This window comes from Megascapheus bottae, chromosome 22, assembly GCF_031878675.1.
Source record: "Megascapheus bottae isolate mThoBot1 chromosome 22, mThoBot2.hap1, whole genome shotgun sequence".
In the NCBI taxonomy this organism is placed as follows: domain Eukaryota; kingdom Metazoa; phylum Chordata; class Mammalia; order Rodentia; family Geomyidae; genus Megascapheus; species Megascapheus bottae.
In genome coordinates, this window is record NC_143530.1 from 26,458,668 (window position 1) to 26,485,378 (window position 26,711).

Consider the following 26,711-nt stretch of genomic DNA (forward strand, 5'->3'; position numbering starts at 1 on the left):
ATGTGGTAGTAGGCCCAGATTGGAGCAGTCCAGTTCAGGAGTAGACAATCTGGGTTATTCCAGGATATTAAGCAGGGCTGCATGGTGCAAAAAGCAGGGGAAGAAAATGTGGCTCCTCAAACTGAGTTTGGGGAAGTGAAAACTCAGTTTGCTTATACAGCCTTGGGACCAGGAGAAAGAGAATGAAACCCTACAGTCCCTTGCAGAACACACTTGCAGTGATCTAAAGACCTTTCACTAGGCTCCACCTCTTAAAGGTTCTCTACCAGTCCTCTCTATAACACCACTGTGTGGACCACACCTTTTACACAGGTGCCTTTAAGAGAAAGTGCCTGGGAATTTCCAGGATTGAAGTTATAGCAAGGAACCAAAGACGAAGAGTTATAGTTTTTCCCTAGGGTTGCGAGAACTTGGAATATGGCAGGGGTTAATAAGTATTTTAAGTGGAGGAAAGAAAGGAGGAGGACAGAACAAAGAAAGGAAAGTAATCTTTCTGGTGAGCAATCCATTACTATTTTACTTTTAGTCTGCACTGTACCTCATTATAGTCAGTAATTTTCACTCCAAGAAACCTCTGTATGTAGCCTTGGTTTGTGTGAGGGGCTTATCTGAGGGGAACTGAGATCCATCTACCTCACTGAATCTGGGAAAAACGGATTCATGATGCTTCCACCAGCCTGTGGAAGCAAGAAGTACCACATTTCAAGCCCAGGCAAAGGAGTGCATTTAGTGAAGGTTTATATTAATCCAAAAATCCTCCTCTTAGCCTGTCTTCTACCACACCATTGCACAAGACACTCTTGACATATAAACCTGTGTGATGGGCATCTAGAGCCATACGAGAAGGCAGGCACTTCTAGCTCCTGTCTGTAATCCTAGTTGCTCAGAAGGCTGAGATCTGAGGATACAGGTTTGAAACCAACTGTAAGTTCAGGAGACCCCTATCTTCAATTAAGTTAGAAGTGGAGCTTTGGCTCAAATGGTAAAGCACTAATCTTGAGTAAAAAACAGGCCTTGAGTTCAAGCCCTAATATCAACACACACACACACACACACACACACACACACACACACACACACACACACACACAAACTATGAAAACTAGTTAAGGAGACCTTTCTCCTACTATAGTCTTCTTCTTTTGTCATGTTTTAGTGTCTTTAAGCCTAAAACATATATACTTCAACTGCTTTGACTCTTCAACTAAAGGGCCAGCTACATTGCCTTACTTCTGCTTTAAGAATGCGGCTGGCCCTTTAGTTGAAGAGCCAAAGCCGTTGAAGGCTGCCACAGAACAGGAAGTTTACAGAACAGGACAAGAAATAGGGCAAGGCAAGGTTGTCTTCACAACCCATGACCTTTAGTGGAGTGTGCACCTGTATTTCAATTGCCTGTTTGCTTTTAATCTTCCATCAACAGCTGGGGTGGTTACTCTAGTTTCTAAAATAATAGGGTAAAATAAAGGACACATTTTTTCTTTTTCTTTATTTTTTTGCCAGTCCTGGGCTTGAGCTCAGGGCCTGAGCACTGTCCTTGGGCTTTCTCAAGACCAGAGCTCTACCTTGAGCCTCAGCACCACTTCCGGCTTTTTTCTATGTATATGGTACTGAAGAATTGAATCCGGGTCTTTGTGCTTGCTAGGCAAGCACTCTACCACTGGGCCAAACTCCCAGCCCCAAGGACACATTTTTAAGTCACAAAACATGAAGGGACTCTGTTAGCAACTGTACATAGGTTCATTCATTTAAATAATGTTTTATTACTTTGTGTGTGTATATATATATATAATTGATTTCACCTCTTCTTTTTGCCTCATCCTAATTCCAGATTGAGAAATAAGTGACTACTGAAAATCATGACTCCTCAAAACTATCAGAGATTACTTCACAAATTACTACATGGTCAAGAATTTATATGTATGAGTTTTCTTTTATTTTTAACTCAAAAGCATGATCATTGGATTTTTTTTTACTGTAAAAATCTCTTGCTTATAATCCTAGCTACTCAGGAGGTTGAGATCTGAGGATCCAAGTTCAAAGTCAGCTGGTAGATAAATGGGAGAGAGTCTTATCTTCAATTAACCAGCAAAAAAAGGCAGAATTAGGAGTATGGCTCAAAGTTGTAGAGTGCCAGCATTCAGTGAAAAAGCCAAGCAAAGGAAGCTCTGTGTTCAAGTTCCAATACCAGCACCAAGTAGCAAACTAAACAAATAACTTTAAAAAGATATAAAAAGCCAACAGGAAATTGAAGATAGCTTCTGGAAAGTAATTTTATTGGTAAAAGTAAATGAAAAATCTTAACTATTAAAAGCTCAGGAACTAAAGCTGTAAGCTTGACCTTGATCTCCAGAGACTCTTTCTTTTAAGGGGAAGAATATCTGCCCAAGAACAGAATGTTTCCTGTGGGTTTGTCCTGGATAAGGAAAATGAATGGATGGTCAGCTGTGAACTCTTCCTCGTGCATCAACATGGCGAAGGTGGCAATGCCTGCTGTGGCAGCTGCTGCCTCTGTACCCTCTTCGTTCACTTCCACAAAGGATTTGTGGACAATATTTGATATGAAAAGATCTGTGGCTCCTGATATGCCAGACAGATCAGCCTTGCTACTGCTGAACAGATCCTGTACTCCCAGGCGGGCTAGATCAGAGTTGAGGACATAGGTTTCTTCCAGTTTGAATCTGGGTAATCTAACATTGACCTCAGTGTTCATCAGATTCTTAGGTTTGATCCACTCACGCAGTTTTTCCAGAGTCAGTTGTTTCTCAATCTGGAATGTGAATAAAGCAAAAGGAAAAGGTAAAGTAGATTTTATATAAGCCCTGTTCAACTAAATGGGCATACAATAACAATTGCTAATAGCTTTCCTTTGTTTTTGTGCCCGAACAGAGTCTATTAGAAAGATTCTATTTAATTTTTATTGATCAATTGGTGCAGCAGAACAGAAATATCTAAGCTCCAAGGACAGGAACTTTGAACACTGAACTTATTATCTATCTATAATGGAAACATTATACCAAGGTCATATTAAAATAGGCTGAACTCTCCCACTAGCATGTACTCATTGGAAACTTAGTCTATATGAATTATAGTAAGAATGAACAATGTCAATGATGATATGATGAAAATATACACTAAAATGTTGGGGTTTAAAAAGCTTTTTCCTAAGTAAAATAATCCTCATCTTATTATCCTCATCTCTAAGGCAATTCCATGACTGTCACTAACAAATTTTACTTTCTTATAAATCTGCAGTCTTTCCTAATCCCAGTAATTCACTACAAATGACTGGGCAGCTTAGCAATTTCAATTTAAGATTACTAGCTAGAGACATAGATCAGCGGCAGAGCACTTACCTAACATGCACAGGGCCCTGGATTTGATACCTAGCACCATTAATAGAGGCTCACACCTGTAATCCTGGCCCCTCAAGAGACTGAGATCTGAGGATTGAGGTCTGAAGTCAGCCCACGTAGGAAAATCCATAAGATTCATCTATAATAAACTACCAAAAAGCTGGAAGTAGAGCTATGGCTGGTAGAACACCAGCCTTGATCATCATAACCAAGATGATGATGATGATGATGATGATGATGATGATAATGCTGATGATGATGAAGATAAGGTTAAAAGTAGGGCCTCAGAGAAGTAAATGCTGATGAGCTATATTTATAAAGACATGACAAAGCATTGGCTTGGGATGTCAGATAACATCAGTGGACAAATAGCAAGCACCTACCATGGAACTTAACTCGCAAGACAAATAGCAAAAGCCCAGCAATGTAGTAAAAGAAAATAGGAATCATGAAATCGGGAGTGGGTTACCTTCTTCAAACCTGTAGACTCGTCCTCAATGTCATCAGGAAGCAGAATGACCATGCTGAGCTCCTTGCCCTGGTAAGGCAACTCAAGCACCTGGCACTTCAGGTCCTGGATGTAGCCAAATGGAAACTTTTTCTTCTGGTACATCATCTTCACTGTTTTTGTTTCTTTCTGAAACATTAAGAAATAAAAATACGCTAATTGTTTTCTACGTTCTTTTCATAGCAAAGAGTAATGTAGAGGCTGGAGTTGTGGTTTAATTATATTGGGTAGAGCAAATGGGATACCTGGATTCCATTCCCAGTGCATGTATGCACACATGAACACATACACACACACACACACACACAGCCCCAAAGCATTTTTGGACAGTGGGTTCCCTGACCTTATTCAGTCTGAATGGTGCATCAGTTGTGTCTTCTTTCATGAATTTCTCCTGCCAGTTTCCCTTGAAGTAGATGGCATTCACAAGCACAAGTTTGGTCATGTTATCAACCATACCTGCAGCCAGTAGTTCAGGAATTTTCCCTGAGAAGATAAGGTGAGCCTATTGAAAACTCCTCCACATTAGAATTCCAAGTTTGAACAGACAATGAATATAGCAGTGAAGTGTGATTCAAACATATAGTTTCCAATTTATTTTCTTTTCATTCAGTGTTAAGGAAAGCTCTAACGGTTCTTTTGACTTTAAACATAGCAACTTGTTGGGAGATAGACCAGGATGGTATGCAAATTGGTCATTGGCGGGGTTTGGAGTGTGCTTAGCATGCACAAGGCCCCGGATTTCATCCCCTATATGAAAGTCAGAAAGTTCATTAAAACCAACCAAATGTCCTGAAAGGCAAAAATTAGGAAAAACAATAAACATTATTTTGTGAGTGGGAATTACTCTACAGAACAAATATCCTTAATGAAAATGTTTATAGTCACTTGGAAATTCTTCAAATCTATTAAATCTACTCTAAAAATAATTTTAATAAATATTCATAAGGTAAAACAATAATTCTTCAAAGTCACAAGCACAGCAGGGAAAAATGTCCTGTGTCATGGAACAAGTGTTCAGGTGTTCTTTGGGCATGTTGATACACACAGGAACAATGTTAAATGTCAGCTGTTTTTAGTAAATTAATTGAGCCCTGATAGTAAGTCTACCCAACTCACTGTTTCTGATTTTCTGGACAAGATGATGGGAAAATTATTAATAGCCACAATAATTTTTAAATATTGATCTCACAAATTCTGTGACATTTCATATGAATATTAACTATTTGGGGGCAGGCATTTTATTCCTTTTATGCTGTATTCAGAGTTGGTTTTAACTTTAAAAGCATAATTTGAAGGCACTTACAAGAAGAAACTATTTAGCTACCTGAGTTAAATTATGTCTATATTTATTTACCCTTTCATGGATTTCTGATGTCTGAAAGTTGTCCAGAAATGAGCATGGCAAAACTTATGCCCAGGAAGTGGCATCTGATGGGAAGTGTGCATGAGTCAGGATTTGGAACATGGTGGAGAAAGAAACAGCATACAAGTAAGGAGGGTGAATGGCAGAAAGGCCTGCACAAAATGATTCTACTATTCCTGGGAAGTGGCTTTATGTGTTCAAGATTTTTCTCCCCAGCCCTTATCACTGTTGGAAAGTGGTAGAATCTTTAATAGGTGGGACTTGGTGGAATGTGTTCAGATTACTGGAGGGGAAGGGAAGAGATAACCTCGAGGGGAATTGTGGGATGCTGGTCCCATCCTTTTTCTTGTCTTTCCTACTTTCTTTTCCCACACAGTCATGAGGTAAATTACTCTTCTGCCACATACTCCTGCCAAAAGGAACTGGGCTGCCACTGGATGAATCATTCCGGGACTGACTAAACAGCCCTTTCTCAACACAAGCTATCTTAGGTAGTTGTTGCAATAAGGACACACGGGTTAATATAGATTCCATATGCCCAGTCTCTTACCTTCTGTTTGCCCTTTCACCCACTTATTTATCACCTTCCTTGCCTCTTCAGAGGCATGCTGAAAATCCACACTGGCCAACTCAGCACCGTACATTTTCTGAGTTGAAGCCAAGAACTCCTATTTCAAAAATTAAGAATAAATCATGAATAATGCCTACTAGATATAGAAACAATTTTCCAGAATTCTAGACAGTGAAAGAACATAGCATAAATGACTACATTTCATTAACACAAAATTCTAACCACTTTGCTATTTGTCACCAAAAGTATATTATCATGCTGGGTGCAGTGGCTCAGATTTGTAATCCTAGCTGCTCAGGAGGCTGAGATCTGAGGATTGCAATTCAAAGCCAGCCCAGGCACTAAAGACTGTGAGATTCTTATTGCCAATTAACACTAGAAAACCAGAAATTGTGCCATGGCTCAAGGGGTAGGGTGGTAGCCTTGAGCTGAAGAGCTCAGGGACAGCACCCAGACCCAGAGTTCAAGCCCCACGACCAATAAATAAAAATTAACCATTAAGGGTTTGTTTTAGCAGGGCTAAGTTAAATAAACTTTCGGTGCTGCATAAAGTTTACCAATTTCTTTTTAAAGCTTGGGCAGACATTTTCATAACTAGGCAAATAATGATAGTAATTTGGAAGGGAAAAATAACAAGATTCAATCTTGATTTAGAATAACAGAACTGGTCTTTTTACAAAGCAAATGGAAGTACAAAAAATGGGAGTGCCATTTGCCATATAGTCTCACTCTGTATTGTTTGTATAAATATTAAAAATACTAAAGTGCCTTTTGTGACTTGATTTTACAGGAAAGTATCTGAACTATCCAGTGGAATTATAGAATATGAAAAGGAAAGTACTTACCGGGAGGAAATTATATGTTTTCTCCCCATACAATCTGTTAGCAAGCTTCAGAATATAGGGACTTCCTTGTTTATTAATTGCAGCATGCAGACCTTGAAATCTTGAATGAATATCCTCAACTTTATCAAAATGAAAAGCCTGAAAGGAAGAAAATGTTCTGCATACAACCATTTGTTTTGAAATTACTAAGTCTAGGTTTGCTTTTAGTGTTTTTAGTGTTTTGCTTTTAGTGAATAGTGTTTTTATTCTGTGTGTGTGTGTGTGTGTGTGTGTGTGTGTGTGTGTGTGTTGATACTATGGCTTAATCTCAGAGCCTAGTGATCTCCCATAACTTTTCTGCTCAAAGCTTGCATCTATTGGGATGGGAGTTTGGCCTAATGGTAGAGTGCTTGCCTAGCATGCACAAAGACCCGGGTTTGATTCCTTAGTACCACATACATAGAAAAAAAAAAGCCATAAATGATGCTGTGGTTCAAGTGGTAGAGCTCTAGCCTTGAGAAAGCCCAAAGACAGTGTCCAGGCCCTGAGTCCAAGGCCCAGAACTGGCAAAAAAAAAAGAAAAAAGCTCGCATCTATCACTTGAACCACCAGGACACCTCTAGCATTTTGGCAATTAATTGAAGAGTCTCACAGATTTCGTATCTGGGATGGCTTTGAACTATGATCTTCAGATCTCAGCCCCCATTAGTAGTCTGAGTAGCTAGGATGACAGGTGTGGGTCACAGATGCCCAGCTTTTTTTTTTTTTTTTTGGTCGGTCATGGGGCTTGAACTCTGGGTCTGGGCATTATCCCTGAGCTCTTCAGCTCAAGGCCACTCCTCTACCAGTTGAGCCACAGCACTTTTTCTTTGCCTACTGTTCACAGCTCATTTATTTAAAAGTAACTTGTATAAACTTTCTCTGACTGTGTACCAAGGTCTCCCCTCTGTAATGCTAGCAACTCAGGAGGCTGAGATCTGAGGATTGCAATTCAAAGCCAGCCTGAGCAGGAAAGTCCATGAGACTCTAATTAACTACAAAAAAGCCAACAAGTGGAGCTATGGCTCAAATGGTAGAGCACTATCCTTAAGAATAAAGCTCAGGGACATCACCCAGGCCCCGAGTTCAAGCCTAACTGGCACACACACACACACACACACACACACACACAAACACAACTTTCTTGGGAAGTTTATTTTTCATGTGTCACTTATCATAAGGCCCTTTATGATTTTATGAGATCTGAGCTGGTTCTTTGCTTTTAAAACACAAAGAACAGAGCAACCACACAGTCCAGAGTTCACACTGCCCACTGAGACAGATATACAATATTTGCATTCTTACTATGACCCATGTGTCATAGTAAGTGGGGGAGGAAAATAATCTAAAAGAAAGCTATTCTCAGCAGAAGTTGAAAAATCCCTGGAAAGCTTTAAAATAGGAGCCAAGGCCACCATGCAAGAAGCAGCTAGCTTTAAAGGAAACTAGGCAGATCAAGAAGCAATAGATACTTAGAACGACATGTTAAATTGTCTGTTTGTTAAATTGTGACACCCCTCCCTTTTGAAGTTCAGGAAAAAATGAATTACATTGAAAAATACACTAGCTTTTCCATAATAGTTATACATATTTATATGATACAATGTGATTATTTGATATATAACATGATACAAAATGATTATTTGATTATATCATATATAATGTGTGTGGCTGGGAAGTTTTACATTCCTTTCTCTAGTTATTTGAAACAGTTATAAATAATAATCACCCTAACAAAACAGGGCAGCTTCTGACAAGTTTTTTTCAAATGCTTTCAGGTTCACCATGATGAGTACAGTAACATCACAGCTCAAAACATTTCTTGAATTTTGAGCCCAGAACTTCACCCTCCCAGAATCCCTGCTATCTGATGTATGGTGGGCATGTTAGAAAGTTTTCCACATTTACCATTCTCCCCTAGGCTTCACAGGAAGGCAGAGTTCTCTCTGAATTAAGGAACATAGCACAGAAAATCCCTGCCACACCCATTAAGGAAAACAAGGAAGTCGGGATGCCCTTTGTCTTGCTCAAACAGTCATCTGTTTGTATCTTTTGCCAGGGGCATGGCTCCATTCACCAACCTGCCCAGCCTCGCCACTCCACACTTTCTAGAGAACCCTAGTGCTGCTCCTGAGTCATTCTCCTCTCAGGCACAGGGTCAAGGTCTGGGGTTAGACTATACAATGGGTTGGTTTTTTCCCCAGTCCCTGCAGGAAGGCAAAACCACCAACTTCTCACTGTCATTTGTATGCAACCCACATGTCCTCCCTTGCAGGTTTAAAGGTGACTCCACATAACAAGCATCATTTGTGAGTAATTAGATACCATATGCAAAGCAAAACCTGGAAACTACTAGCTCAAGGGGAAGCAAGGACTCAGGAGTCCTTGGAAGCAATGCACTGGACTGCTTGGGAATGTCATTGGATTTGCTCCCTGCTACATTTTAGGCAAAACAATATGCAAAGCCTGGCATCTAATAAGGGCTCTGCATGAAAGCCTGCTTTTGGGCTTTTCTAAAAACCTGGGTTAACACAGATCATTGTTAAGTGCAGCTCAAACCACCATTTCAGAGAAACATCAAGAGCTCAAAGGTGCCACGTTTTGAGTTAAAAAGTGGAGCTATGGCTCAAATGGTAGAGCACTAGCCTTAAGCATAAAGCTCAGGAACAGCACCTAGGCCCTGGGGTCAAGCCCCAGGACTGGCGCGCATGTACACACACACACACACACACACACACACACACACACACACGTTTAGCAGAAAGTAGCTGGAAAGGCCCATTTTCCTGCAGCTGACCTTGGAGATCTGTGATGCCGTTTTGCCTCTGGACCCCAGAAGAACCATGGCCAAAGCGGATGAGATGCTGAAGGGAGAGATGAAGATGTTTCCTGTCGGGTTGTTTTCGCTCAGCAGATGGAACAGGTCCAAGGAAAAAAGGGCGTTTGCATTGCTCAGTTGCTCCATGGTGAAAGCTGGAACACACAGCAGAGGCCCAAGGCTACCCACTGCCTGTGATACCACACAGGAAGCCTCCCCCCATACTATCTTCTCAATTTGTGCCACCCACTCCTTAACACCCTAGAACTTGGACTTCACCTCGTCCCCACTCAAAAGAGAGAAGAACTGAACACTCCCCATGCACACAAAGGTAGATCTGGAATTGAGCCATGACACAAGGTCAGATTCCTGCTGATCTCACCTGTGGGACAAGTGCATCTGATAACAGCCCCCAGCCCTTCCAAATCGCTAGGTTTAGGACAACACACATATCCGTCCCTCTGGTCCAAGTCTATTTGTCCGGTTCAAGACTTATGTGTGTGGGTAATGAACCCCTTGCCCACATTTGCTTGAAATAAAAATGCTCCGGCTAGCAAACATAACCATCTGCGACCCATTAAAACAAGTCCTGGCACAGATTATAATTCACAACAGGCATCATTTGGGCTTGAGATTCAGTGGCAAATGTCGAGGTCCAGAATCTCGGTGGGTGTAGAAAGTGTGCGTCTGATGGATACAACGTTCTCTGTCCCTTTTGTGGGGAAGGTGGTGTTTGCAGTGGCAGGTGGGGTGTGTGTGTGTGTGTGTGTGTGTGTGTCCCCTTTGTGGGCCACCCATGGACCCAGGACTCTACTCTGACAGCCTGTTTCCCCAAGCAGAGGCAAATAGCATCAGTGGATAGCTAGGGGCCCAGTGCTTAGCTCAGTGCTTACTGTGGCGGAGGAGCGAAGCTGAGGCGCGATCTGTGCGTGGCTCCGGCTTCCTTTCCTTCCCTGGGGCAGCAGAAGGGAGACGTAGCCGGCTCTGGTCGGCTGGCAAGTCCGCCCAGCTCCGGGAGGAAGGAGCTGCGCAGGAAGGAACCCTGGCCTTGGCTTTCGGTTCTGCCCTGGCCGGGATCCGCCCCCCATTCCCCCACCCCGGCACCTCCCCGGGCCTGGGCGGGGATCCTGGGCAGGAATCGAGGACTGGGGCAGGGGGGAGGCTGAGGCGTCAGTGGCTGTGGGCGCAGAAGGGCCCAGATGGGTGCCATGGCGGGGCTCAGCGGGGTCTGCCCTTCCCTTCGGGGCGGCCTTCCTTACCCTCTGGGCAGCTGCTTGGGCTCCTCGGTCCAGGGCAGCAGCCCTTATAGTGTGGAGAGGAGTGTCTTCCGCGCTCCCCTCGGGTGACTGCTGAGCGGCCTGCGCTCAGGATTGGCCAAGGAACCGCTCGCTCGAGTGTGTAAGGGCTGCACACCCGTCCCTTCAGGGACTCCGCACGTTCCTCAATTCCCCAAATTTCTGCCAAGGACTTTTAAGCAATGTCTTCCTAAGGTGTGAATGACAGCGATGATAAAGTGTGTTACTTCTTTATATGGCAAACTATGGCCACATGCTAGGATGGGATTTGGGGGGGAGGGAGAGGAAAGCAAAACTGGAGTCTCCCAGCAAACCTGGAAGGGGGGAGGGGAAGGAGTGGGCATGGTAACCAAGAGTCAGCTTCAAACATGACTGTATTGTCTTCCATCCACCAATAGGTTGAAATGACTGCACAGGCTGTGTTGACACAGCCCACCCAGTCACTCACACCTGTGTGAACAATTATGCAGTCCTCCTCCAAAATATGAAAATAAACTATTAGGATTGAGTAACATAGGCTTCCATTGAATCCCTCTATTGAAAATCTCTCTGTGTAAAATCAGTTTGACTCCCTTTTCACACCCAGATACGTCATTTCACCAAGTTAACAGTTCTTAAGGTCACAAAAAGTCGGTGGTGAAACTTTTCCTTTACTTGCTTGCAAATCTCATCGTGAAAACTGGCCCAAAGGAAAAAGTCTTGTTGTTTTGTTTTTATGAGTCATACCAGGTGCCGTGGTAGGTCTTTTTGTGATTATGAGAATGTGTTTCTAGATGGGTGCCAGTGGCTCATGCCTGAATTCTAGATAGCCTGCACTGAAAACTCCTTGAGACTCTTATCTCCAATCAACTTGCAAAAAGCCAGAAGTGGAGATGTGGTTCATGTGATAACGCTCCAGCCTTGAGCAAAAAAGTTAAGCACGATCTGGAGGCTCTGAGTTCTAGCCTCCTCTCAACAACAACAACAACAAACAAAAGCCAGATAAGAAGAAGATCACACTAATTGGGTAACAAAAAATATCCCCTATTTTTAAAAAAGCTCTTGAAACAAAAGTCTGAATTAGTTAAGTAAACTTAGTTAATAACTAAGCTTGCATAGTGTCTTATAGTCTAGTGGAACAAAGAAAGCAATACAATTGTTTTAAATATTTTTGGTGCTGGTACTGAGGCTTGAACTCAGGGCCTCACTTACTTTAGCTTTTTTGCTCAAGACTGGCATTTGAGCTACATCTCCACTTCCAGATTTTTGCCAATTAGTTATAGAGTCTCAAAGACTTTTCCGCCCAATCTGGCTTTAACTGGAGATCCTCAGATCACAGCCACCGAGGTAGCTGTATGATGGGTATGACACCAGGGCCCAACTCTGAAGCCAATACTTCTTGACAGGCAGTCAGTCAAAGTTAGCTGATCAAGTCACTACTGCTTAGAAGCACTGCATATCAACGTCCGGGTCAGAAGGCCAGGGGATTTTTTTTTTCTTAAATTAACATTGATTTTTACATCATATTTCAAATGACATGTTTAACAAACAAGTATTCAAGAAGGAAATCTCTATATACAATCGCAGGCACTTCCAGGGGCCTTTTAAAAGTATTTATTGTTATTATTAAGATATTGTACAGAGGGGTTTCCATTTCAAAACGCAGGTAATGCATATATTTCTCCTTTGTACTAGGTCACCCCTTCCTTTACTCTCCACCAGTCCCCCTTTGGCATCCCTGCTCTAAAGCTGCATAGTTCTTTTTCCTCAGAGTGGGTGCTGACTAGTTATGGTTGCATTTGTTCACCATGCCTCCTTCCTTTTCTGTTCTCCCTTTGCCCCCACGAAGAAGCGGAAAAAGAAAAAGAAAAAACAGAAAAGAACAACCACAACCGCGCAAACACCACTACCATCACCAAAAACAACATAAATAAATAGCCCATGTTTCCATTTCCTATCATTTATTTCAAGAAATAGTATTTTACATGTTCAGGGGCATTACATCCTTGGGTTGGTTCCTCCTCTACTGGTTTTCTCTTTTGGTCTCATTGTGTGTGAATGCCTAGATATGTGTATAATTTATTATGCCCCTGCAGTTTAAATCAAGCTTCCACATATGAGAGAAAACATGTACCGTTTGTCTCTCCAGGCTTGGCATACCTCAAACATGATTTATTCGAGGTTCATGCATTTCCCTGTAAAGGACATACTCTTCTTCTTTCTAATAGATGTGTGAAATTCTTTTTTGTATATGTATCACATTTGTTTGATCCATCTATGTTAGGGTACCAGGGTTGTTTTCATAATTTGGCTATTGGAAAGGCTGTTTTTAAAGATAAAATCCAAGACATGGTGCTGGAAAAGGGGCTCAGTGGTAAAGCACTAGTTTAGCAAGCCTTAGGCACTGGGAACCATCCCGAGCACAAGGGAGAATGGAGGGAGGGAGCAAGGGAAGGAAGGAGCAAGGGAAGGAAGGAGCAAGGGAGGGAGGGAGGAAGGGAGGGAAAAATAGCAGGCAAGTTCTAAGATATGTTAACTGAAGAAAATGATACTCTGAATTTTCATTTACTTTTTCTTTTGACACTTTGTATTTGTGTTCAGTTGGAGTTAAATATAAAAATAATAAATACAAATAAAATAAAAATATAAATATAAAATTAAGCAGGAGGGGGGAGCCCCTTTTTAGGCAAGTGCTCTTTGGATGTTTATTACATCTTTTGAAAACCATACAAAATTATCAATATTACAAATGAGCTGTCTAAATTTCATCCAGCATTTAATTATCTTACTCCTCGGGTGATAACTGGAGTTGCTTCTCTTAACTGAGGTGCAATGCTAGCTGTGTTCATGATGTTGCTACTTGCAACTGGTTTGCTAGGTTTTCATTGTCCAGTCTGGAGTGCTGTCCACATTTTGCACTGGAAAGTACTGAAAAGCACTGCTTGCAGTAATCTAATGTTCTGGACACAGATGTTTGTTTCAGTGAACACTTCCAAAGTCCTTCCAGAATGGGGAAATAATCACGTTGTTGGTTTGTTGTTGTTATTGTTTCAGTTGTACTTTCCACGACCTCATTTAGTTTCAAATGATTTCAGGGTTGAAAACAGGGAGCTGAGAAGCTATTTGAGGGCCTGCAGCTTGAGGTTTGATTCTGAGTACTCTGTGCTTGCTAATGTCCAACTGAACAAAACACCACACAATCACTTGCTATCGTGGAAGTCCTTGACACAGTTTTACTTTTCGCCATGAGCTGCTTGACTTCCACCCACAGTCTGTAAAACTTCATGAGCATGTCCCCAAGACACAGCCACTACTCTTCCCAGTGGTAAACAACATGACCAGCCTGCAATCAGGAACATCAGTGAACTTTGCTCTGGAAAAAATTTATTCCTGACACTATGGTTGACATCGCATTCTTCACCAACCTTATGCAAAAAAGCCAGGGGAAAATTACTGTATTTAATTAAGCCACAATGCTGGTACAAAATAAAAACAAGTGAACAAACGAACAGTAAAATCACATTAAGTCACATGACTGCACAGAGATTTTTCTCAGTATATGATTCAGTGCCATATAATTAAATCGTTTCTTTCAATACTGCGATTTTCCATTTTTTCTTAGCAAACTCTTTCTTGTTTTCATTTATTATTATTATTATATATATATTTTGTGGGATTTGAACTCTGAGCCTGGGCGTTGTCCCTGAGCTCTTCTGCTCTAAAGCTACCACTCTACCCCTTGAGCAACAGCGCCACCTCTGGTTTTGTGGTGGTTAATTGAAGATAAGAGTCTCGTGGACTTTAGTGCCTGGGTTGACTTTGAACCATGATCCTCAGATCTCAGCCTCCAGAGTAGATAGGATTACAGGCATGAGCCACCACACCCAGCTTTGTTTTTATTTTTATTTTTTGAGTGACCATGGTAGAGCTCCATTTGACAGTAAGACTTCTTACCTTTGAAATTTTTTCATTCAGTAAACAGATCTTTAAACAAGTCTCACCTCTGATAATCCCAAACCTGGCTTTCAGTGACAGCAGCTCTTATATGACAAACTCTGCTGTTATTTCATGAACAAAAATGGCCAGTCGGGCAGTATTTATGTCTGTTATCTTGTCACAATCCAGAGAAAGTTGGAAATTTTCTGCAGAATCCTTCAATGTTTTCCCAGTGCATTGTGATAAATCAGTAATCCAATATTAGTCAATTCTCTGAAACAAAATAGCGTTCTCAAACAACTTTACTTTGATGTCACCCATAGGCCTTCCCAAAATCTCACCCTCTGCAGGAGACCTCGGCTTCTTTCCCTCACTTCATTACTAGAGTTGTCTCTACCACAATAAGGCCTAGTGGGAGTGGTTTGTGATTCCAAACTCAACCAGAGACACTGGGTTTTACCTAGATGCATTTGGCCTTCCAGTTCACTGAACTTTCCACATTTTGAGCTATCATGATGCTCCAAAATGGCTTTTTTAAAAAATGACTGCCGAAGCACTGCCACAAACTAGGTGTGCAGGTTTCTCTTTGACTTTGACAACAAATAATTTTTTTGTTCTCTTAGAAAGATCAACACCCTGAATCAAAGTGTGTTTGCTGTGCCATTTGTAGGATCTTTTATCACTTAAGTTTTAATGACCATCGTGTGTGTGTGTGTGTGTGTGTATCCAACGACATGATTATTTGTTTCAGTCTCTAGTCTAATCCTGCATCTTGATTTGAGTCTTTTTTGTACACTATCATTTCTTTAATCGTCATCTGAGATCCAGTCTTTTCAAGGATTATTGATTATGGACATGTGGATACAGGTTGCATTAGAGTTAGCATTTGTGTAGACAAAGAAATCAACATCATGAACAACCATCAGAGGCACAGAATCCCTGTAGTCTTGGGAGTATACTAACACTTTCACAGCATGTACATGCCCAACCTACCTGGCACCCACTGTCCTGGTACTCATAGAAATACAGGCAGCTCACTACTAATGAGAAGTGTACTCATCCTTCCCCTCATCTACTCATATGTGTCCTGTCTATCCCATAACAGGTGTTCCTTGCTTATTTCTCAAAATTTAAATTATTATGTAAATTTACTTAATATAAATTCATATGCCTATAAAAGCAAGTTTCTAGATTTGTAGAATTTCTGATACCTTGGTATGGCCAAACCAAATGGTTTTATGAGCCTTATATTTTCATCTCCCCCACCCAATTCAAAAGCATGGCATGTCACCCAGTCATATTGCTTGTCACCTGGAAGGCTTTGTATGGCTCTAGGTAAACTGGCAGTGCCACTGACTTTCCTCCATTCCACCACCCACGGAGTCCCATTTGGGGAAGGAACCAGGGGAGGAACTTTCAGGTTAATATTAGTGGGAGTCCTGTGTAGCAATGTGGGGCCCCCAAACAAGCCTTCTGAGAACATCCCTCAAAAGGGGAAAGGACAGAACATGGCTGGGAACATGAAAACTGTGCTTTTCCAGGAACAGCCTAAACAGGCTGCTGGGCCTGTTCCACTTGCTAGGCATTGTGGATAGGTGGCTAAGGCTGGAGGATACCCTGCTCTTCATCTGTAGAAGTAACCCTTATGATTTGGGGTCCAGTACCTGTCACTTTCACAGGCTGGATTGGATGGTGGCTCAGTAGCTCAGGAGTATTGACTGACCATGTTTTTTGTTGTTGTTGTTGTTTGTTTGTTTGTTTGACTTGAACTCAGGGCCTGAGCACTGTCCTTGGGCTTTCTCAAGACTAGAGCTCTACCACTTGAGTCACAGCACCACTTCCAGCTTTTTCTATGTATATGGTATGGAGGAACCAAACTCTGGTCTTTGTGCATGCTAGGCAAGCCCTCTACCACTAGGCCACTGGTCTTTCTAGAAGGTTCCACTGAACATTACCATTGCTGGACCCTGGTGGCTTGAGTCTGTAATGCTAGCTATTTAATTAGCTGAAATCCGAGGATTGAGTTTTGAAGCCAGCCTGGGACTCTTATTTTCAACTAGCCAACAACAAGCCAGAAGTAGAGGTATGGCTCACTTGATAAATTGCAACCAGAAGTGAAAAATCTAAGCAAGAGTACAAGGCCCTGAGTTCAAACTAGGCAAGTACTCTATCACGGATCTACACCCTCAGATTTTTTTTTGTGGGTCATGGGGCTTGAACTCTTGTAGCCTGAGCCCTTTAGCTCAAGGCTACATCCCTATTCCTGGGCTGGGCATTGTCCCTGAGCCCTTTAGCTCAAGGCTACACCCCTATTCCTGGGCCTGGGCATTGTCCCTGAGCTTTTCAGCTCAAGGCTACCACCCTACCCTTGAGCCAAGCCCCATTTCCCGTTTTCCAGAAGTTAAGTGGAGATAAGAGTCTCAGGTCGAACTGGAAATAGACCTTCCTTATGATTCCGCCATACCACTCCCGGGCATCTATCCTGAACATCATAACCCAGGATATGATAAGGACACCTGCTCAGCTATGTTCATTTCTGCACTATTCACAATAGGTGATGGAAACAATCCAGTTGCCCTACTGCAGATGAATGGATACAAAAAAATGTGGTATATATATATATATATATATATATATATATATGCAATGGAATTCTACATAGCAACAGGCAAGATAAAATAATGGCATTCACTGGGAAGTGGATGAGGCTAGAGTGAATCATGTTGAGAGATAAGTCAAGACCAAAGAACAAAAAGCATATGATATCTTTAATATGTGGCTATTAGATCCAAACAGTACAAGAGAGATGACTCAATATTTGCATACCCAATGTTATGGATATGGTATTAGAAATATAAACGTAACTACATGGACATAAATGACATAATGTTTTATTACAGAGATTAATATGTATCTATGACATATAAACCCTCAGCCTAATTTTAATTATGTTCTAAAATCTAAGTGCCAATGATTGAATATAGAGATTCCCTTCTTAAATACTTGTTTGTTAAACATGTCATTTGAAATATGATGTAAAAATCAATGTTAATAAATTCTTTTTTTTTTAAAGAGTCTCAAGTCCTTTTGTGCCTGGGCTGGTTTTGAACCTTGATCCTCAGATCTCAGACTACTGAGTAGCTAGGATTATGCTGCTCCCAGCCACTCTCAGATTTTTAACCTTTTTTTGGTTTTTTATTGCCAGGCCTAGGGCTTGAACTCAGGGTCTGGGCACTATCCTTAGACATTTTCTGCTCAAGGCTAGCTCTCTGCCACTTGAACCACAGCAGTACTGAGGAATCAAACCCAGGGCTTTGTGCATGCTAGGCGAGCATTCTACCACTAGGCCATGCTCCCGACCCCGAGAAAAGATTTTGTTTCTAGGTAGCCCATGCTGGCTTCAAGCACCTGATCCTTCTGCTTGAGCCTCACAAATGCTGAGATTGCAGATGCACGCCACCACACCAGCCTCTAAACTTAAGAAAAAAAAAAAACACTTGTTTTTTTTAAATCATTAAAACAACTAGAATAATAATTGGTAATCACTCTACAAGTATGAGAATGCTGAATGAGACAGTAATTCCCAGCAATGAATAATTGGAGGTGCAAGCCGTGGCTGTTGGGGAGCAGAATAACCCTAGGTTAAGTCTAAAATTCACTGTGCACTTCTCCCAGCAGGGAGCAGACTTTCCTCACAATCTAACAAACTCCAGGCCCTCTGCTGGGAAATCCCTATGACTTTTCTTTCTTCCACAGTTCCTCCTGCTCACCAAGGAAGCTAAGGTTTCCCCTGATTTCACCTCCTGCTCCTTCTTCCCTCGGTTTGCTTTCACCATCTCCTAAGATCACTGGCTTCCACTGTATCTGTGCCAGCTACTGCCTCTGCCCCACAAGCCCCTGCTCTTGACTCTATTTTAGCCTCTTTGTGTCTTTCTTTGCCCTCTGGTTTCCACACTCAACCCAAATTACTCCCCATTGACTGGGCAACAGGAAGCATCACCAGAAATTATTGACTCCTTCAAAGGACCATCACATTGGGGAAAATGGGTTTTGAGCCAGTGGCTCACTGCTGTGTCCCAGCAACCTGAACAGTACCTGACACATAGATGTTTAACTCATTTTGTCTAATAAATAAAGGAATGAAAAATCTAGGCCAGACCAAACATGGATTGATGGTGTGATACTATTCAGCGTTTGCTTTTTTCCCTTTCTTCCATTCTTTCTTTTTCTTTCCTTCCTTTCTCCTTTGTTTCTTCTTTCTTTCTCCTCCCACACCTCTCTCTTTGCTTTACTTTACTTTTTTCTCTTTTCTTGTTTGTGCCAGTACTAGGACATAAAACTCAGGATGCTGTCCCTTAGCTTTTTCCTTTTTCACTTTAAAGGTGGTGGTTACCACTTGAGTCAAAGCCCCACTTCACCTTTTTGCTGGCCAATTGGAAATGACAGTCTTATGGAGTTTTCTAGCCTAGCTGGCTTCAAATCATGATTCTCGGAACTCAGTCTCCTGTGTAGCTGAGATTTCAGATATGAGCACCTGGAACTCAACTTTATTTAAACAAATATGCAAGACTCAACCACAGCAAAAAAAAAAAGTCTACCTCAGTAATTCAAAACTGAGAAAGAGGAATTCATTAAAGTGTCTCATTTTACTCTGAGGAGAAAGTAAACATGGGTAAGAAAGTATGTCAGGGGGCCAGGAGTTTGGCCTAGTGGTAGAGTGCTTGCCTAGCATGCATGACGACCCAGGTTCGATTCCTCGGTACCACATACATAAAAAAAAAAGCCGGAAGTGGTATAAGGCTCAAGCGGTAGACCTCTAGCCTTGAAAAGGTCCAAGGACAGTGGTCAGGCCCTGAGCTCAAGCCCAGGACTGGCAAAAAAAAAAAAAAGAAAGTATGTCAGTAAAGAGTTGTTAGCATGGGACAGCGATGACCTGAAGCTGAAGGGTGGGTCTGTCTTTGGAGAGATCCTATCTTACCTTTGCACAACAGCTTTGATGGAGGCATAAAAGGGCAAGAGAACACATTTCCAAATAATGAAACCCTACTGTCTAGGGTTACAGAACCAAGGATCATGGTTTACAACTAACCTAATATCTTCAGTTAATCACATAAGAAAAAAAACTGAAGTGGAGCAGTGGTTCAAGTGGTAGATTACAGCCTTGAGTGAAAAAGCTAAGGGGCAATGTCCAGGCCCTCCCCCAAATTAATGAACTGATTGTTTAAATTAGATAGAAAAAGAAAATCAAATGTGTAAATACAGTAGTAAATTTAAATTAGTAATAAAAATTTAAATGTAGTAGTAAATTGTAAATTTAGTAGTACTGCATGCAAAAACTCCTGAAAGAGTTTAACCACAATGTGATTCTCAGTATTAACAGAAACACACTCATCTCACGAGGGTGGGTGGTGCTTTGCTGTTCCAGGCAGCAAAGGTACGCAGAGGCCAGGTTTCACATGGGTCAGCGAGGTCACAGCACAATGAGGGAGATGTTCTGGAAAGGATTTTGAAAGGAATTGGATGCGCCTGATTCCACAAGGTTAGGATTCCAATACAGGCATTATGTAGATCACTGTGATTCAGGACCTGAACCTGAAGGAAACACCTATCAACCAATCCAAGAGGCAATCTCTGAAGAGTGATGGTGATAGTGTAGAGACAGAGAACCTAGAGCCTTGTACATGCTAGCTAACTACACAGCCCAAATAAGTCACACCTTAGGTCACTTCTTCAGTACAATACCATCTGAACCCCATCCCCAGCTTTAAAAACATTTATTGGCACTACAAGGAGAATATCATATGAAAGATGTTGAGGCAAGGGCAACCCAGCCAGGTTATGGTAGACATACTGGAGCAATAATCCTTGGCCAACATGATAAACAACAAGGATGATGTCAGACTGAGGTTGAACTGACAATTACTGAGCCATCACTGAGCCCTGTATGTAGAAAGTAGCGGTGACATTTATATACCACTGTGGTTTGACACAGCCTTATGTGACTAGTTATCGTAAAGCAATAGTATAAAAAAAGCAATAGTATATGAGAACCCTCCCTTTATAATTTCCCAGACTAACTGATTTGGTTAGAGTTGCCACAAGCAACTCCATTTTGATTCTAACAACTGTCCCAGAAGTCTCTGTGGTGAGATCAGCTCTGAATTCCCAACATGATCTCTGGCTGCTCCTTGAGACAAAGCACTCATTCCTCATAGCTGTACCAGCCATATAACCTCCTAAGGCTTGGCAATGGCTTAAAGGAGATATTTGTGCTGGTCAGGATCAATCTGGATGAGACACAGAATATTGGATTAAGGTCTATAGAACATGTGGCACACACACAATAACGGTCGTGATCATTTACAGTTGGAGAACTTCACACTGTCCATGCAATCCCAGTAGGATAACAGGAAGCTTAACCATATATCCCACCAACTATGAACTTTAACCCCACCCACTAGGATATCTTCAATTGCAAGCATTCACCAAGTTCTCTACACTTCTGCATGAGAGAAGCAGGAGGTGTTCGTTTTACAATCCCTGGGTAGGAATGAGAAGCCACCTGTCCAGTTGTTTCCAGCAATAAGTACTGCTGTGTGGGGTGTGATCCCTGCACAGCCGGCTCCCTCCTCCCAGCTCTGGGACCAGTGGGGAAATGAGACAGAATCAGAACAAATGCCAGGCCCTCACTCACCTGTAAACAGCAAGCCCTGTGTCAGTAGCTCACACTTGCGACCCTGGCAACTCAGTAGGCTAAAGGTGAGGGCTCAAGACCATGAGTTCAAACCCCAGTACAGGACAAGAAAGAAAGAGAGAGAGAGAGAGAGAGAGAGAGAGAGAGAGAGAGAGAGAGAGAGAGAGAGAGAGAGAGAGAGAGAGAGAGAGAGAGAGAGAGGGAGGGAGAGAGAGAGAGAAAGAGAGAGAGAAGGAAAGAGAGAGAAGGAAAGAGAGAGAAGGAAAGAAAGAGAGGAAGAAAGAGAGGGAGAAAGAGGGAGGGAGGGAGGAGGGAGGAGGGAGAGAGGGAGAGAGGGAGGGAAACAAGAAACCTCTGCCTGAGGCCTAGCCTAACAGCAGGTCTCCTGTTTGCTACTTCAGTGTTGAAACCCCAACATGGCAGCCCTTGAGGCTCTCCTTACGTCTTCTGACATTTCCTTCACAGAAAAGGTTAGGGAGAGTTTGTAACTACTTTCATTTCTTTGAAATGCTCTCCTGCCTCTCCTGTTTCTGTATTTTCCACCATTGCACAAAAAGATATTTAAATATATTCACATGCCACTTCATCTCTGTCACAGGTGACGCCTTACATTGGAAATGCACTTTGTCATTTACTAACTGGTGACACAGTTCTCTGACCAGAATACCTTTTCATTTAACTCAGTCCTGACTCTAGAGCCAGTCAGCACAGATTTGCAGCTGGAGATGGGTTTCACAGGCTAATTCCACTTCACACAACGGCTACAATCCCCAGCCACCCACGCTTCTGACTGAGTGTCAGAAAAGATCAAGTAGTCGAATGGAAAGCAAGAAGGTAGAGAGCTCAACAGACCAGAACAGGCTTTAATCAGTGCTACAGAGGAACTATATGTAAAATGGAGCAGAGTCAGAGAAACAAGGCGTGGGGTGGTTGGGGGGAGGAATGTTAGAGGTTTTGTACATTTTGATTTGACTGTGAGAGTTTCCTTTCAATGTCTTTGTAGGTGTAGCAGACTGTATGATGTCCTTGCAGCTGAGGCAGAAGGTGCACTTCTGGATAAGGTCGGGGTGGAGTTTAGCTGGGAATAACTCAAGGATATAAAATCCTGTGGAGATTTTGAGCAGGGGGGTCAGAGTGAGGGTGGTCAGTGGATCGGGGAAGCAACACGGAAGAGTTACAAGAACACAGCAGGTTCCACCAGAGAGCACACGAGTGTGAAATTGCCAGGACTCTGCTCAGGTTCAGTGATTTGCTAGAATAACTCAGAAAACTTAGAGTACAAGTATTTGATATTGCAGTTTCATTTGTAGACAGCTGTGTGGAGGAGATGCAGTTGCAGATGCATAGGGCAAGGTCAGAGAGCTTGACTATTTGACCTATTTTTGTTTTTGTTGTTATTGTTGTTGTTGTTGTTGCCAGTCCTGGGGCTTGAAATCAGTGTCTAGGCACTGTCCTTGAGCCGCAGCACCACTTCCAGCATTTTCTGTGTATGTGGTACCAAGGAATTGAACCCAGGGCTCTGTGCATGCTAGGGGAGCACTTTACCAGTAGGCCACACTCCTGGCACTGACCTAAATTTTTAATTAGACAGATTCGTCTAACAACATAGATTTATCAAGTTAGCTTCAAGAAAATACTAAAGAATTACTTTAGCAAATATTGCAAGAACCTCAAACAGAAGCAATGAAATCAATGAACATAACTATCACCCTCATCTTGTATTCATAGTGAATTCAAGCCCAAGTACTGGCACATACATGCACAAACACTCACACACACAAATCACACATGCTTGTAATTTTAGATTAAACTCCTGCACTGGGTCTCAATAGATTAGGCTAAAAATGTCATCACTCATGCTAAAATTCCACAGGACCAACCAAACTGAAACATCTGAGAAACCAGGAAGAAATCACATCCAAATTTCCCAAAGTTTTGGTTGGCATGAGAATAAATCCTTACCAAAAAAAAAAAAAAAAGGTAACTTGGAGAAGCCTTATGTACATGATGCTCACTCATCACTGTTTTTTATTGCACTGCATGCCTCTTCCTAGGAAAGTAACTTTGAAATGACCAATCTGTTCTTTGTTGTGGTTTTCTTCAGCCCTTCTCTGTCTGTAAAACCCAATTCCTCAATTAAGCTCATTAGACTACTTACTTGTATGGAATCAGGCACTTTCAATGATAGACTCACACATAAGCCAGTTCAAAGTTTTATATTTGCTGACACTCCCCAGCCTCTTGTCCAGATTATTATGCAGGAAAATTGATTACATCATTGGCCATTTATGATAAAACCCCATCTATTCCCTAAAGACTGAAAGTTCTCAAATCACAAGCTTGGCTTTTCTGGCAAGATCATGCCCTCCCTTGAATGACACTACAGGCCAATAATGAGGCGCTTCCATTAGCAGGTGGTGGGGTAGGGTCAAAAGAGGATTCTGTGAACAGCAATACGAAACTCCTTTCACTTAGCAAACCCTAAGACTTGTTAAAACTCTATGCCAGGAGCCAGGGACTCTATATTATACCTCGCCTATGTAGAAGGATTGCCATGCTTCTACAGGCACTTAATAGTATTGGTCAGACTAGCGATCTTTTCTTTGGAGATAAGAAGACTCAGGAAACAGAGGTTTGAAATTAGAGTATTTGAGTATCTTAGAGGTATCTAGTTATTTTCCAGTTCAGAGACCTGGTAAAGAAACAACTGGAGAATCTTTGGCCCAAACTTGCCAAGCAGGCTGATAATAATCTATAACATTTCTACAAGAGGTCACAGTATAATTTTTTTTACTCTGTGTGGTGCTGAGTATAATTAAGTTGTTGTTGGCCTGAAGTGTTTGCCCCAAAGCGTAAATAGGAAACTTACTCCACAATCTGAGAAATGTTTATCTCATGAGGACTCTACCCTCACGAATGCCCTAATGCTGGTTATAAACGGGTTAAGGCTGAGTCTGGCGTCTTGTTCTTTGCTTCACCCTGACGGTCCTCACTAGATGAATCCCCTTGATTTTGGACTTGCAAGCCTCCAGAACTGTGAGGCAAATACATTTTCTGTCCATCCTTAGTTACCCAAAGTGTGTTATTCTGATATAGCAGTGTAATTTAGACTAAGAGTGAAGTGGTTTTAGCCCTGAGCAAAAATCTCTTTAAAATACTTGGAACCTGCCAATTGCTAAAGGGGCACATGTGCCAGCTGTATCTGGGTGTCTTTGAAATTTAGGTCCACACATCTATTAAAAAAGGAGAGGAAATATTTGATTGGCTTATATGGAATAAAGACAGAGTGAACCACAACTTCCAAAGAGAAAACTAGAGAGAAAGAAGGGGTTATTAACTGCTTCCCAAAAGGCTAGTCCTAGTAGCAAAAAGCTGGCCTACTTTGTTGATGAGAAAGTGGGCAGTGTCAGGAAACCAGAGTTTAAACAGGCTAAGATGTCCCACGCAATGGGCCAGAGGGGAATTTGAACTTGGAAGGGAAGTCAGAGAATACAGAAGAGAAAACAGGAATTAGAAATGTTGGGAGCAAGGGGGGAAAGTGAAAGAAATCTCAAAGCACCGTGGCCGTGTGACCAAGAAGAGTTCACGAGTCAGGTGGCTGAGGTGGGGTGTGGGGGAGTTCTTAATGTGTTGACTGTGCATATGGCTCCAACTCCCTTCGCTGTCTATCCCTCTTCCATCACTGGCCTTTTGAGCCTCCCTCAACTGCCTGCTGTTTCTGTCATGGTTAGGCTGGGGGTGATAGGCTTTGCCAGGAAGCGTATATTAAAGGTTTACATGTAGCTATGGTTAATCATTGGTGGTCCCTTGGTCATCTGGCTTGAGAAATCTTTTTCAGTCTCTTTTTCATAACTCTAGCAGTGAGAGACCTGATCCCCACCAGCCCCATTCACTGCTCAGTTACTGAGCTCACATTCACACAAGATTGTGGCCAGGAGAACTCTCAGGGATACTGGGTACGACGAGCCGCTGCTTTAGTCATAGTTCCTCCAGCAAAAGCCCCAGGGTTTCACTTCCACCTCCTCACTCTTACTAACCTGGGGGAATGATGGGCATTCTTTTATCTGGTGACTTGGAAATTTTGTGTAAAATGCCACTATTAAATTTTTGACACATCCAAAAGTTCAGAAAAATTTCCTGTACAACTACGGAAAAGAACTTGAATCTTATGCTACAGAAAACTTTACAAATGAGCTGCTAATTGTATATACTCATGACTGAAGTATGATCATTTGATTCATTATATGGTATATTAGGATCAAATAATGGCAGGTAACATGTGTCTCCTTAAAATGGTGCGTGCGTGTGTGTGCGCGTGTGTGTGTGTGTGTGTGTGTGTGTGTGTATGTGTGTGTATTGGTCCTGGGTCTTGAACTCAGGGCCTAGGCAAAATCCCTGAGCTTTTTTGGTCACTGGTCGTCTCTACCACTTGAACCACACCTCCAATTCTATCTTTTCTGGTGGTCAATTGAAGATAAAAGACTAGCTAACAAGAAGACCCATGTTCGGTTCCTCAGTACCACATACATAGAAAAAGGTGGAAGTGGTGCTGTGGCTCAAGTGGCAGAGCACTAGTCTTGAGTAAAAAGTGTCCAAGGACAGTGCCCAGGCCCTGAGTTCAAGCCCTAGAATTGGCAAAAAAAAAAAAAAGTCTCACAGACTTTTGTACCTGGGCTGGCTTTGAACCACAATCCTCAGATTTCAGCTTCCTGAGTAGCTAGGATTATAGGAGTTAGCTACTAGTACCTGGCTCCTTGAGTGTTCTAAAAGTACTGATCAACTCTGGGCATCTACCCTGAACATCATAACCCAAGATAAGATGAGGACACCTCTGCACTATTCACAATAGCCAGGCGATGAAACAATCCAGATGTCCTACTGCAGATGAATGGATACAGAAAATGTGGTATATATACACAATGGAATTCTACATAGCCAACAGACAAGATAAAATAATGGCATTCACAGGGAAGTGGATGAATCTAGAGCGAATCATGCTGAGTGAGACAAGTCAAGACCTAAGGAACAAAAGGCGCATGGTATCCTTAATATGTGGCTATTAGATCCAAAGAGTACAAGAGCGAGGACTCAATAACTGCATACCCAAAGCTATGGACATGGTAATGGAAATATAAACATAACTATATAGACATAAAAACCTATGACTCTATAGACATAAAGTTTTATTTCATAAACTAATATGTATCTATGACATGCAAACCCTTAGCCTAATTTTGATTAAGTTGTAAAAACTAAGTGCTAGTGATTATATATAGAGATTCCCTTCTTGAACACTTGTTTGTTAAACTTGTCATTTGAAATATGATA

The 26,711-nt window shown here is 42.0% G+C and overlaps 1 protein-coding gene across 1 annotated transcript; it reads right to left on the bottom strand.

Annotated features, from left to right (window-relative positions):
* Positions 1–1,962: 1,962 nt before the first annotated feature.
* Serpinb1 (serpin family B member 1) lies at positions 1,963–10,524 on the bottom strand. Its single transcript, XM_090356374.1, has 7 exons — positions 10,373–10,524; positions 9,459–9,634; positions 6,644–6,781; positions 5,778–5,895; positions 4,205–4,347; positions 3,823–3,990; positions 1,963–2,767 (listed from the first exon to the last, which is right to left on the bottom strand). Exons 2-7 carry the CDS (start codon positions 9,624–9,626, stop codon positions 2,363–2,365), a joined length of 1,140 nt encoding a protein of 379 aa, XP_090212500.1. The 5' UTR covers positions 9,627–9,634; positions 10,373–10,524; the 3' UTR covers positions 1,963–2,362.
* Between the last annotated feature and the right edge of the window lie 16,187 nt (positions 10,525–26,711).